The sequence below is a fragment of the Tupaia chinensis genome, unplaced genomic scaffold (genome assembly GCF_000334495.1).
Source record: "Tupaia chinensis unplaced genomic scaffold, TupChi_1.0 Scaffold000627_1, whole genome shotgun sequence".
Lineage (NCBI taxonomy): Eukaryota > Metazoa > Chordata > Mammalia > Scandentia > Tupaiidae > Tupaia > Tupaia belangeri.
In genome coordinates, this window is record NW_006160147.1 from 3,556,369 (window position 1) to 3,571,298 (window position 14,930).

The following is a 14,930-nucleotide window of genomic DNA, read 5'->3' on the forward strand; positions in this document are numbered from 1 at the left end:
AAAAAAAAAAAAAAAAAAAAAAAACTGTTTGTGCCTTTCTAAATCTTATACTAAACCAAAACGGATAGAAACAGGTACCATCCTCTCTTCTCCCATGCCCAGTTAATTAATCTGTATGGCTGGTCTCACCAAGTGCTCCACCATGGAAGTCAGCAGGCAAGCAAGGAGCTGCTGCTGAGACCCTAGCAGCAGCACAGATGAGATTGGAATGTGATATGCGATTCTGCAATACTCACGGTGAAAAGATGACTCATGCCTGACAGTTATAAACAAAAAGGGAAGCTAGCACTGTCTCCTGGAGACAGGGAGCGAAAAATAATAATCAATATAAACTGGATGAGCCCGAGCTGTTCTGGCCTTGGTACAGCTGACTATGAGGGAGGTCTGACCTCAGACGTCTGTGTCAAGGGAAGGCTATATCCCTTGGCACCTAGAACAGTGCTTGGCACTTAGTAAGCAATCAATAAATAACTGGAATAAACTCATGAACAAATGATACCTTTTACTACTTGTACAAAACCACTTTCAATCATTACACGCAAAATATTCTCTTTCAACCTACATTCCAGTATTTCATCCCGTACGTTTATCTGGAATTTCTATTTGCTTCTACTCCAAGAATGAAGCAGTGAGTAAGCATTTTGCTCCTAACAAAATCAAGAAAGAAGAATCTCAGAGAATCATGACAGTATCCTGTAATTCCCATTTTGAGTCACAGTGAATCTCTGAAAAGATTCCTTTCTTTTCTTTTCTTTTTTTTTCTTCCAATTTGCTACAGGGTTTATGAGCTCACCAGAAAGAGACAGAGAGGGAGGGAGAGAGAGAAAGTGAGAAGTCACTCAGAGGGGACAACCATGCTGCAATACCTTCTCCTCCATTCTCCTCTAGGAATTTTGGGTATGTGTGCCTGGCATGTTTTTCAAGTTGCTGGGTCTAGGACTTGAACCTTGCAGAGGGCCATGTGGGGTTCAATTGCCTTAACCATCACACCACCTGGTGAGCCCAGAGATTTCTTTATTTATTCATTAAAGAATACATTCTACCCAAAGCTATGGCCTATATAAAAGTTGGTCTGTTATGATCAATTTTGCTGGCAGAATTAAGAAAATGCAATAGTGAGGCCAGCAGGTGGCTCGGTGGTTAAGGGTGCTGGACTCGCACATGGTCAATCGTGGTTTGAGTCCCAGACCCGGCAGCTGGCAGCTTACTGTCTCTCTCTCTCTCTCTGGTCGAAATTGTAAAATAATGATAATAAATAAATAATTCTAAAAGAAAACAGCAACTATTAAAAAAAAAGAAAGAAAAGAAAATCCAATAGAAAGGAGCTTGCTATGCCTCCTTGGTTTTGTTTCTGATATAAAATGACATTATTTTTGATGCCAAGAAGCAAACGCTCAATCACTGAAGGTGGCTGACTACTTCCTAAGACTATCAGCTCTTATTGATGAGGATTCCCTACTAAAAGTCAGCTACAGTGCAGGGTGATTATCCTGATCGTACACGAACAGAAGAGTTAAAACCAACAAGGAACAGATACTTGTTTTCTCTACAGTTCTGACGCTTCAGGTTTATATCACACAGAAAAGTACACAAAAACTGTACAGTAGTCTTGTCCTTGCTCAGCGTTTTACACAGTCTCGACCTCAATCTCTGTCTATTCTACCAATTTTTACTTCTGATTCTCCTCCCATGCTGTTCAGAAGTTTCTCCTGTGTTTTTACACAGGGTTGATTTTTCTTCGGTTTCCTTTTTTGGAGAAGTTTTTGCTATAGGGTGCGTGCGCTCGCCAGAAAAACAGAGAGAGACAGAGAGACAGAAAGTGAGAAATCACCCCCCAGGGGGGATGGCCACACCGCAATCCCTTCTCCTCCATTCTCCCCTCGGGATCTTGGGCACGCATGCACACACGCCCGGCGTAAGTTTAAGCCACCAGGTCCAGGACTTGAACCGCGGTCGACTACATGGGAATCCAGTGACATAGCCATTACACTAAGAAGTTCTTTTTAAAAAAAATTATTTAATTTTTTAATAAAATTTTTCTTTAATTATTTTATTTATCTTTATCCATTTATTTATTTTTATTTGACCATAGAGGGATAGAGTGAGAGACAAAGTGAGAAAGCAAGCTGCCAAGTCTGGGATTCAAACTGAGGTCAGCCATGTGGGAATCCAGCACCTTTAACCACCACACCACCTGCCAGCCCCAAGAATTATTTTATTTAGGTTTATTTATTTATTTTAATTTGACCAGAAACAGAGGAACAGAGCAAGTAAGAGAGAAAATAAGAGTAAGAGAGAAAAGAAGCAACCAGGTCTGGTACTCAGATTGCAGTCGGCCATGTGGGAGTTCAGCACCCTTAACTACCATGCCACCTGCGGGCCCCACTAACCTACAAATTTCTAAACTCACCGATAGCCTATAAGCCTTCTGCTTCCAGATGTCTCACCTTTTGGGACCAGCCCAATGTAAGGATTCTTTATGCTGATATGCAACTTTGTGTCGCCTGCTCTCGGAAATGAGTAAAGAGAACCACTGTATCTGAGCACCACAAAGAACACAGAATACTTTTCTGTCTTTCTGGGGGTCGCTCAATTTTGTGCTTAGAATAAATTACATTAATTATTATTTCTGCAGAGCTTGGTTATTTCCATCGAGAAAAGGGATGGGTTACTGAGAGAGCAGAAAATCATCTTCTCAAGGATACAGCTTTATTCATCCCAAGGGAAGAGGTAACTGGCTTCCTATGCGCCAGACACTGCTGGGTACAGGGCACACACCTCATCTGTAGCTTCACACCAATCCTAAAGCTAGGAATTACTAGCCCTATCTTATAAATGAGCGAACAGCACACAGCTACATGATGAAACCAGACTAGAAATTCAGGTCCACTTACCTACAAAGGTCATGTTTAAACAGCTGTTAAAGATCTACCGAGTGTCAGGTATTGTCTGATCTAGTGTTAGGGAGCAAGTTGTTGTTGTTTTAGGGCTTTTTTTGGGGGGGGGAGTTTCTGCTATAGGGCGCCTGCGCTCGCCAGAAAGGCAGAGAGAAACAAACAGAAAGCGAGAAATCACCCCTCCAGGGAGGAAGGCCACGCCGCAATTCCTTCTCCTCCATTCTCCCCTCAAGATCTCGGGCACACATGCACACGCACCTGGTATGAGTTTAAGCCATTGAGTCCAGGACTCCAACCGCAGTTGACTACATGGGAGTCCAGTGACATAGCCATTGTGCCAACTGCTGTTCCCTTTTGAGTTGTTTTTTTTTTTTTAAAGAATTATTTTACTTAACTTTCTCTCTCTCTCTCTCTCTCTCTCTCTCTCTCTCTCTCTCTCTTTCTTTAATTTGATCAGAGAAGTACAGAGAGAGATGTAGAGGGAAAGCGAGAAAGCAAGACACCAGGTCCAGGACTTGAACCATGGACATCCATGTGGGAGCCCAGAGCCCTTAACCACTATGCCACCTGCCAGTCATTTTAAACCCATTTTAAAAAATGGGTCTTGGTATTTCATGAGCCTTGCCTTGGCCTCCCCATTGGGACTTCAGGTGTGTACCACCTCACCATGCTGCCCAGGCCAGACTCAAGCACACAATCCTTCTGCCTCAGCCTCCCAGTGTGGCCAGGATTAAAGGCACACACCACAGCACCCAGCCTTTAGGCTGGACCAGGAATCAAATCCTGGACTGCCATGCTGCCCCAGCCCACAAAGCACAGTGTGTTTTAGCACACAGCTGGGCCGGGTATTAGGGAAGTCCTGAAAGACGAATAAAGGACAAGATGATTTCAGGAACCCTAATGATCCTAGAGTTCTCCGTTAAAAAGTATGCAAACTACAAAGTAAAGGCTTTTCTGTAAAATGAGATAATATCCATCACGGATTGGTTGAGATATCACTAGTCAAAAAGAAAGTATTTTTAATAGCCTCAACAGAATTCCTGCCTGTTGACAATACTTTTAACCTGAGTCTCTAACCAGAGAAGGTTCCCTGACCCTGCTTCCCCCACTCGGAGATGCACAAACAGATCTCTGTGATAGTAGTAATAGAAAGGAAGCCATCGGATGCAAGAAAGAGGCAGGCAAGATCCTAACAAAGCGAGAAGACAAAGGAGGAAGATTAAGGCTGTCATCTGTTAGATTTTCTCTCCAACAGCTAACCTTGGAAGGCCGAAGATAAATCACTGATGGTGAACTGAGAAACACAGGGCAAGTAACGAGATTTTTAAAAATTCTTGCCTCCAAACCAAACATATCCTCAATAGCTATACTAACCTGTAACAGGTTATTTCCAGGTGTTTTGGCATAGAGCAACATATATGGGATGGTTACATTTCACTGAGCATGCTAGGCTGTGTTGGAGATGGGTGAGAGAGCTGGTAAATTCAAATATAGGAACACTGTCTAAAAAGAATCGATGATTTAGCATTTGCTAAGCACATCAGTTCAGTTTCCTTTCTTTCGCCATGTAAAATAATGGTTTCTTTATTTAAATCATACCTCCCCAATGATACTCTTTATTTTTCTATCTTATACTTATGGCCCACCCTTATTTCTTTTCCCTTGGATGACAACTTTTGGCCTAATTCCATTTACTTCCTCCTTCCAACAGGATCTTCGTGTCCCAAGTACCTCATCCAGCCTTCTTTCCTAGTTTTTAACCTTCAACCTTTATGTTTTCATCTAGATACACTCGATACACTCGATACAAGATGCTATCTAACTAAAGGGAAGTAACACATGTCTGTTTTTATAAGGAACCATGATAAATGCCTGTGCTGACAAAAATTGAGAAGCTAGTTTTCTAGTAACAATGTCTAAGAAAATTGGTGGTCAAAATTGTACATGGGCCAGCCCATGGCACAGTGGTTAAGGTGGTAAAATTCCACATGGTCAACCATGCAGTTCAAGTCCTAGACCTAGAAGCTTGAAAAACACACTAAGCATGCATGTGCGTGGGCATGTGCCCTACATCCCAAAAGGAAGAAGAAATGAAGAAGAGATTTCAGAGTGACCATTCCCCATGGGAGGGTGCTCTCACTTCCCCATCTCTTTTTGTCTATCTCTCTCCCATAAGCACATGCACTCTCTGGTAAAAAGGTTTTTTTAATTTGCATAAATCTGGAACCAGCATATGGCATTTGGATTACATTGCTGGACTCCCACGTAGTCGACTGTGGTTTGAGTCTTCAACCCGGTGGCTTCGAATGGACGCTGGGCACATGTATGTGCATGCCCAAAATTCCAGGAGGAGAATAGAGAAGGATTGCGGCATGGCTACCTGGGGTGCTTTCTGTCTCTGTCTCCCTGGTGAGTGCACATGCCCTTAGCAAAAATCTCTGTTAAAAAAAAAATATTATAATAACAATTTGCATAAAGTTTAGTCATTTAAAGATCCTTGCTATTGATAATGACTTGTAAAAGTATTAATTGTTAAAAAATTAAAAATGATATCCATATGCAATTAAAACCAAATTTAGTTAATGGCTACAAGCTATTCTTTTTTTTTTCAGAGAGACGTTTTTGCTATAGGGCATGAGTGCTCACCAGAGAGACAGAGAGAGACAGAGAGAGAAAATGCAAGAAATCAATCCCAAGGGGGATGGCCATGCCACAGTCTCTTCTCCTTCATTCTCTAAGGACTCTGAGCATGCATACACACATGCCTGGCAAGAGTTTTACGCTGCTGGGTCCAGGACTTGAACCACAGTCGACTATGTGAGAGTCCAGTGACATAACCATTATGCCATCTGCTGGTCCCAATGGCTATATACTATTAACTGAGGGTAATAAATAGAAAACATTACTATCCTATCCAATTAGAGTTAAAAACAGTAAATTTTTTTTTAATTTCAAATAACTGACTCTGCCCAGAAAAATTGGTTTACCTCAGTTCCCCAAAATATACTCCACCAGACATCACCATGAGCCAATAACCACGTCAGTCTGGCTGCAGGTGACATGTATTTGTCCAAGGGCCAGAAAGCACCTGCTGGGGATAAACAAGCTATTGATAAGAGCTGAACAGCTGTAGCTATATATAACTGTCACAGCAAATTAAACACCACTGGTAGGCTGCAGGGAGCCCATTTCAGGCTGAGCAAGTTTAATTACCTCTGCTGCTTTTTGCTTCTTTTCTTATAGGTGTTTACAGGAAAAAATACACATACATACATATCAGATTAAGCAACTCTAAGGCAAACAACTGTTCAATCAGTCTCCTAAGAAGAAAGAAATGAGAAAGGAGGTGGGAGATGTAGGTGCTAGAAAGAGTGGGTGAGGATGGAGAAAGAAATACTTCTGTGCATAAAGATAGAACTAGCAAATATGGTAAATGGTGAAAAATGCTGCCAACTGGAAAAGGACTATTTTTTGTTATTGTTTCTTTAATGATAGAGAGCGTATGCATGAGAAACAGACAGAAAGAGGAAGAAAAAGAAGTTCCCCAAACCAAGTCTCCTCATGCCACTACCCTCTTTCCTTAGCCAGCCAGAGGCTAAGGAATCTGGGCACCTACACACCCACAAGGTGTTTTCAGGCTGACCCATGAATCAGGACCCATGGTCAGCATGTGGCTTCCAGCCTTGCAGGGCACTTGTATTACTGCTGCAACACAGCGGCTGAATCAGAAAAAGCACTGGGTCAGTGTTTTAACATTAAGCAAGATTTCAGATACTAAAGTCTTGACAGTGTTCCTCCATTGTCGAGTTATGAACTAAGACTCTCAGGGGAATATCAAGCAGTGTGGGTCCATGTGAGTTGGCTTATTCAGGAATAGACTGCTAACAGCTAATTTATGAGGACTTTAAAGTAACACATTAGAAGAATGACCATTGTATAACAGGCAGGGGAAAATTCTGCTTTGATAATTTGACAATTCAAAATGAACATCCCATTTCCCCTCATTCAATCTTAGTTTCCTTAAGCTAAATGTTTTCTTTCTTTACTACCCCCTTTACCAACTAAATGGAAGAGCTGTTTAGTGCTAACTCATGGTTCTAAATATAACTGGTGCTACACAACAGGTCTTTCTCACTGGCAGCTTCCAGGTAACTGCACAATGCTCCCCACAGTGATCTGAGCATCACAGATGTGTTTAACGGTGGTGACAGGAGCCCGACTGTACTGAAAGGGCAGTGCCTGCATCCCACAGAGGCTGCAAGGCCCTTTGAGGCTCAACATCAAGGGGTTCTAAACTTAGAACCACTAGGGTCTGTTACTACCTCTACATCAAAACCGCTGAAGAATAAAGCAGATCCAGAGACACTGCCTAAGGAAGCTGCACAAACCACATGAGACAGTATGAGAGGCCACAGAATTCCTCAAAGAAGGAGACTAGATCTATAGATAAATACATATATATTCATTAGAATTCTTTATTTCATTTTATTTGTGTATTTATCTATTTATTTTAAGAGAGATTTTTGCTATAGGCTATGTGCATTCACCAGACAGACAGAGACAGAGAGACAGAAAGCAAGGAATCACCCCTATTGGGGCATGACCCCGCCACAATTCCTTCTCCTCCATTCTCCTCTTGGAATTTTGGGCATGCAAACACACATGCCTGGCATGGGTTTTAAGCCACCAGGTCCAGAACTTGAACCATGGTCGACTACATAGGAGTCCGGAGACAGAACCATTACGCCATCTGCTGGTTCCTATTTATTTATATAGAGAGATTTTTGCTATAGGGTGTGTGCACTCACTGGAGAGACAGAGAGACGAAAAGTGAGAAATCACCCCAGAGGGGAGATGGCCACACCATAATCTCTTCTCCTCCATTCTCCTCTCAGGATCTTGGACATGCACACACACGCACCCGCCATGTGTTTCAAGTTACTGGGTCCAGGACTCAAACCATGGTAGACTACACAGGAATTCAATGACATAATCATTATGCCATCTGCTGGTCCCCCTCATATTATTACTTTTTAATTTGCTACAGGGCACATTTGCTCACCAGAGAGAGACAGAGACAGAGAGGGAAAGTGAGAAAATAAGCCATCAGGTCCAGAACTACAGTTGCAATCGGTCTTGTGGGAGTCCAACACCTTAACCACTATGCTACCTCCTGGCCCAGAATACATATATTTTTAACTCTGCTAAGAGAAAGCTGATTTGGCATCTCTTTTTTTTGGCGGGGAGAGGTTTTTTTGTTTGTTTGTTTGTTTGTTTTTGCTATAGGGCAAGTACGCTCGCCAGAAAGACAGACAGAGACAGAGACGGAAAGCGAGAAGTCACCCCCCCCAGGGGAGATGGCCACGCCGCAATCCCTTCTCCTCCATTCTCCTCTTGGGATCTTGGGCACACACGCACACATGACTGGCGTGAGTTTAAGCCACCAGGTCCGGAACTCAAACCGCAGTCAGCTACATGGGAGTTCAGCGACATAACCATTACGCTAACTGCTGGTCCCCTGATTTGACATCTTGATGTGCCTCCTGAACTACTAGCCAGTTTGCACCCTTAGCACTGTTGGGAACAGGCACCGAGTTCTGGTTAGTCAGATATGTGCTCTGACATGCACTTGGGGAACCGTGTGCACTTCTCTCCTATGACTTCCTTGTGTCACCTCAACTCACAAAACAAAAGCAAACGAGCATTCAAAATTTCTAAAGCAGAAATTTAGAACCAATAAAATAAAGGCACACAGACAAATGAATCAAATAATTTGCCTTGGGCCCGCAGGTGACATAGTGGTTAAGGGTGCTGAATTCCCACAAGGCTGGCAACAATTCAAGTCCAGACCTGGCGGCTTGCTTTCTCACTTTCTTTCTTTCTCTCTCTCTCTCTCCCAGTCACTCTCCAGTCAAATAAATAAATAAATAAATAAATAAAATCTTTAAACATATTTCAAATTATTTGCCTTATCTACAGATTACTTTATTACATTTTGAGATTGTTTTCAAAAGACAAGAATGGGAACAATTACCACCCAATTCACAGCAGCATTTCAGCTACTCAGTAGTGTTTTAGGAATCATTTTATTTAACTTGATTATTTTATTTTATTTTAATTTGACCAGAGATGAACGGGGGGTGGGGGAAGCAGTGGGAGGGAAAGTGAGAAGACAAATCACCACGTCCGAGACTCGAACTGCTGTCAGCCCTGTGGGAGTTCAGCACCCTCAACCACCGTGCCACCTGTCAGCCCCTTAACAGTATTTTTTAAGCTGCAAGTCACAATGTATAAGGTCACAGCATCGGTTAGTGGATTGCTACTATCATTTTTTTTAAATGAAGTCAAACTGTGAAGAAATACCAGTGTGCATTACAGGAAGTAAAAGTAGTGCTTCATCAGACTTTCATCTCAAAATCCAAATGTACATATATATAATAGGTCCTGCAAGAAAATTACTTCTTTCTTTTCTTTTTTTAAGTGGTCAGAGAGTGCGTGCTTGGTAGAAATACACAGAGAAGGAGCGAGAGGGAGAAAGCACTACTCAATGAGGCATAGTCATACCACAGTCCCTTCTCCTCCATTTCCCCATCCTGTCCAGACCTGGGGCATGCACGTACATGCACCATGCGTGTTTTTCAAGCCTTCGGGGCCGGGATTCAAACCATAGTCAGCCATATGGTATCTGACTCCCTTAACCAGTAGGTCACAGGTCTAGCCCAGAAAACGTACTTTTTATAATTAACTGAAATCTAAAAAACTCTTGAAAATCACTGAGATGGAAACTTGAATGAACTGCACCAGACATCTGCTACTGAGAGATTGTGTAAGGATCAAATATTTGTAAACTGTGAAGTTCATGGGTCAACTGAACAGGCAGCAGTCAATAAACAAGGACCATTGCTGGAGCTGTCAGAGCCACAGAGCCCTCACATTCGTCCTGGAGCTGGCAGTGTGAGCTCTGTCTGAACACAGGAAACCCACTACTGCAACTGAGCCGGCAGAAAAACGGGAGCCTGCTCCATAGCCCCCCTAGCATTTATCAAGATACATGAAATATGGACAGTGGGAGAAAATGAGATGATAATTTCTACTTCTAGAGTGTCACAGGCCATGGCCACAACCAAAGGACTCATTCATAGATGAGGGACCACCCCTAGGTTATAAGAAAGAAGAAACCATACTCCCAAGTCCTACGGAACTAGCCAGTCTTTCCTGGCATAGCTCACCAAGGTGACAAACAGCTGAGCATGCCTACATTCTTTCATCCCTACCCACTTCTGACCCCCTGGCCTGACGCCAGTTCCTGCTTGGTCTAATCAATAGTCCAGCCCTAGCTACCCAGCAGGAAAGGCAGGCCAGAACAGAGAGCAGCCCTTCCTAAGTGGGTATACAAATACTAGATAACAATATAACCCTGTAGGAGATGCCACAGAATCTGTGCTCTCTTTGGGAGTTTATTTCAACAGAGAAGCTAAGTATTCTTCAAATGACAGGATCTCCACGTCTCCTTACATTGAGCCAGAACCTGTCCTCACAGTCCGAAGATCCTTATAAAGTCAGAGAAAGGATCTATGCCACTTAGTAATGACTAAAACTAAGGGAAAAAAAATTCATTAAAGCTCTTCGCTTGGTCTCAATTCTAGTAAGAGCATTAATTATCTATCATTTTATCATCCCTTTTAAAATGAGGTGGCTAGAAGGGCCAGCAGGTGGCATGGTGGTTAAGGGCACTGGACTCCCACATGGCTGACCACAGTTTGAGTCCTCGACCTGGTGGCTTTCTCTCTCTCTTTCTCATTCTATCCCTCTCTGGTCAAATTTAAATAAATAAATAAAGTTAAAATAAAATAATTACATTTTTAATTATGTATTTAATTCTATTTGTTTTTATTATTATTGTCATTTTTATTTTTATTTGACCAGAAAGAGACAAAGAGAGCAAGAAACGGAAAGTGAAAGAACAAGCTACCAGGTCTGGGACTCAAACCATGTTCAGCCATGTGGGAATCCAGCCCCTTCAACCACCATGCCACCTACCAACCCCAAAATGAAATAATTCTTTAAAAAAAAAGGAAGAGGTAGTCAGAGACAATTCCATTGATGAGATAATTCCACCAATAGCTGCCTGCTAAGAAATGAAAAATGGTGCCAACTAGGTAGTGTGGTGCTTAAGGCAGCTGGATCTCAAATGACCAGGCTGCATGGTTCAAGTCCTGGACCCAGTGGCTTGAAAACACGCCAGGAGCATGTGTGCATGCCCAAAATTCCAAGAGAATGGAGAAGAGACTGTGATGTGGTCATCCCCCTGTGGGGTGCTTTCTCACTTTCTCTCTCTCTTCCTCTCTTTCTCGGGATAACACATGCACCCTAGAGCAAAAAGAAAGAAAGAAAGAAAGAAAGAAAAATGAATTTCTAACTTTGATCACAATCATGCCAAGATGACATGCTTTTACACATTCCTTGTGTATCACACACTCCTTTGTTTTAGAAAGGGAGAAAAAGAGGCAAGGAGACAGAAAGCTATTCAGGGCCTCGTAGCACAGTCAGCAGACGCAGGGCTGGGCCCCGCTATCTGATCTCCAAGATTTATGTCCCCCTGATTCTGCCAGCTGCTGCTCAGACCCCAGAGCTGACATCACCAAATTACTGTTTGAAAAGTCAAGATGAAAGAAAAGCCGGTATACACATGTGCAATTGGTCTATCAGCTTGGTACCTGTAAGAGAGCATGGTGCATCGTCACCTCCAGTTCAGCTAGAACATGAGCAGCGTCCTCACTGTCATCTTGGACCTCCAGGTCCTCCTCAGGGATGGTTTCCCAGTTGCCCTGGTGAGCCACCAGCGTGTGCACAAGTTCATACTGTCCAGGGAGCGCCAGGCTGACTCGAGTCTGAGTCCCGTAGGTGAAGCGCAGGCGCCGAAGCTTACAGCTCTCCTCGTTGCCCAGCTTGGTGGTGGGAAGCACCTGCACGCCCAGCAGCAGGTTCAACAGCTGGCACTTGACATTACAGTCCTGGCCGAGGATCAGTATGCAGGGGAGGCAGTCCACAACCTGCTGGAGGTACTTCTCTTCCTTAGGTGGGAAGAAAATGCAGTTCAGCTGGCCTGGTTGGGGAAGGGACGTATGGAGGAGAAAGGAGTAGAGAGAGAATATGAGGAGGGGTAGACAGAGACTCGCACAAAGAACCCTTTAGGATGGCTGGGACCCAGCGGAGAGCTATCTAGGAAACTCTCAGTTGAAGGAAATACTGGGGGGAAAAAAATCCCAAACAGAAAAGGCTCTTCAAATGTCAAACAGAATTCCCCCTCCTAGCTTATTCCCAGGGAACAAACTTATTTCTACCCAGAAAGGTGGCAGTGACCTGATCTTCCCTTCCTCCTTTTTCCATTCAAGAGAGGAACAGCCTAAGGAATTTACAAGGACTCCACATCGCAAGTGCAAGATCATTAAAACGACAAGGCTAAGGAGGTCTACACTAACTGGGACACGAGTCCAATGAGAAATATACCTGAATGTGTCAAAATGAAAACCTTCCTTCTGACAGAAGACCTAATACTTGAACAGATAAGAGTCCTTTTAAATTTCTCTACCAAATGCAGTCTGGGCTTGTTTTCCTCATTTATGACATATTTGATAACTAGATGTATGAGCTAATCTATAAATACACACACTGTATATCAAAATGAAATGCTATTTAGGTTTGCATGAGCTCTAGAATACTTTCCAGTTCATCTCTCTGATAGCTAGTGACAGCATCCCAGCTGCCAAGTCATCTGTTTTCTTAAAACATCGGGTGCTCAATTAAGATCAATACCTCCTAATCAAATCATATTCCTTCCGTTTATGGATGACAACACCCTGAGGAACATAAAGGGAAAGAACTGCCTGTTAGGATAAAATCCAGGCAACGTAGGAAGAGATGTGATCTAGCTTATGTCTCCTCGCAGGACAACCAGTAATCTAAATGGCCACCTTTCCCAAACAGATTCAAACAGCACTCAAGAGAGAACAAAAGCTTTCTTTTTTTAAGGTTTTTGCCATAGGGCTCGTGCTCTCACCAGAGAGACAGACAGGGAAAGTGAAAATCATCTCCTAAGGGGGATGGCCATGCAGCAATCCCCTCTCCTTCATTCTTCTTCCGAGACTCTGGGCATGTGTGCACATATGCCCAGCATGATTTTCAAGCTGTCTGGCCTGCATAAAGCTTTCTAAAGTATGCGAACCTCTGCTTGGAAAAAATAATAATAAAAAATGAGTTCACTAAAATTCAAAGAATCTGACCTTGATCGCTTCGCTACCTTTAATTCAGTACTTGACTTTGTCTATAATTCGGGCAACCTTGGCAGCTGTTCAGAAAAGCACAGATGGGGACCAGCAGTTAGCGTAATGGCTCTGTCACTGGAATCCCATGTAGTCGACTGCGGTTCAAGTCCCGGACCCGGCGGCTTAAACTCACGCTGGGTGCGTGTGTGTGCGTGCCCAAGATCCTGAGAGGAGAATGGAGGAGAAGGGATTGCGGCGTGGCCATCCCCCACCCTGGGGGGGGTAATGATTTCTCACTTTCTGTCTCTCTGGCGAGTGCACGCGTCCTACAGAAAAAACTTCTCAAAAAAAAGAAAAAAAAAAAAAACAAAAGCACAGATGAGCCAGCCCCATGGCCTAGTGGTTATGGGAGCTGATTCACATGGCTGACTATGGTTTAAAACCCAGTCCATGCAGCTTGGAAAACATGCTGGGCACACATGCATATGTGCTCTAATTCTCAACAGGATGTAGAAACAGAATTGCTATATAACAATACCCCACTGAGGGGTGCTTTCTCCCTCTCCTTGTGGAGAGTGCACACACACGCTGGCAAATTAAAAAGAAAAAGAAAAGCACAGACATGCAATTTCTAGGAGGTAAGACCACTTTCTTGAGACAAACACATACTTCATAATTTAAATTTTGGGTGGCACGAATCAAAACAGTATTTGACTTAGTCACTTAACCATAAGCTGCATTAAGCCCTTTACAGGCTGTTTATCGTGTCTGTATAATTGGCACGAGAGGCCTGATTCATTTCAGAGGTGGCTCTTCTTCAGGCTATACTACTACAAATCCGTGAGCCTCCTCTTCCACAAACAGCACCACCTGAAGGGTTGAAGAGGGCTGGATTCACCCAGACTCCTCTATGCATTCCACTAAGGCCCTTCCCTTGGTGTCTGTCCGTACGTATATCACCTGGGCCTGCATATATATATGTCAGCAACACTAATACAAAGAAACCTACTCTCATGGGAAAGAGATAGGCGCCTCTGTGCAAGGTATCTGCCAAGCACAAGAGTAAAACCATCAAATGACTGGTCTGGCTTTGGCCCACAATCTAAGAGCGGGGGCGGGGGTGACAGCCTATTGCTGTGTACCCCCTAGCACGTAGCAATGGGTTAGCCCAGCATCCCTTCATACATGGTTCACAACTGGACATTTATCATAGTTTACTTATTTATACTTCCTAACAACAGGAAGAACTTCGCTGTATCCTCAACACCCAACGCAATGACAGACATACAAAGAGTGCATAATATTACAGATTTGTTTGTTCCATGTAAGAAACCATTTGCTGTGGAGAGCTGTCTGCAGAAAGCCATAAGCAAATCCACTAAGTATTTCCTAAACCCAGTATCATGATGAACGGTTTAAGAGAAACTCCCATTCCTTAAAACCTCCCTCTTTCATCTCAACGTGAAGAGTAGATGTGGACAAAATGATAGGGTCCTTCCCTGTTCACCTTGCAGAATTTAACCTCCATGGTCTCAGCCTGAGCAGTGAGAAGTCCAGCTAGGTGATGTCCACTCACCTACACTGCCTCGCATTCCTCTTTTCCCAGCCTCCCCCAGACGCTCACTGTCTAAGTGTAAATATGCACTGACAACCTTTTGATTCCTTTAATAAAAGTTGTTTCACGGGCCAGCCTGTGGCATAGCATTCTCCTCTTAGGACTTTGGGCATGCACACACCCGTGAACAGTGTGGTTAAGGTGGCTAGATCC

General features: G+C 43.3%; 1 protein-coding gene across 1 annotated transcript in view; it reads right to left on the reverse strand.

Moving 5' to 3' along the window:
- Positions 1 to 14,930, reverse strand: part of DSTYK (dual serine/threonine and tyrosine protein kinase) — a gene marked incomplete at its 5' end in the record, with an annotated part of 68,266 nt that overhangs the window by 30,328 nt on the left and 23,008 nt on the right. Inside the window, 1 exon segment of the mRNA XM_006159353.3 lies at positions 11,615 to 12,003. Coding sequence (XP_006159415.2) covers positions 11,615 to 12,003 — 389 coding nt within the window.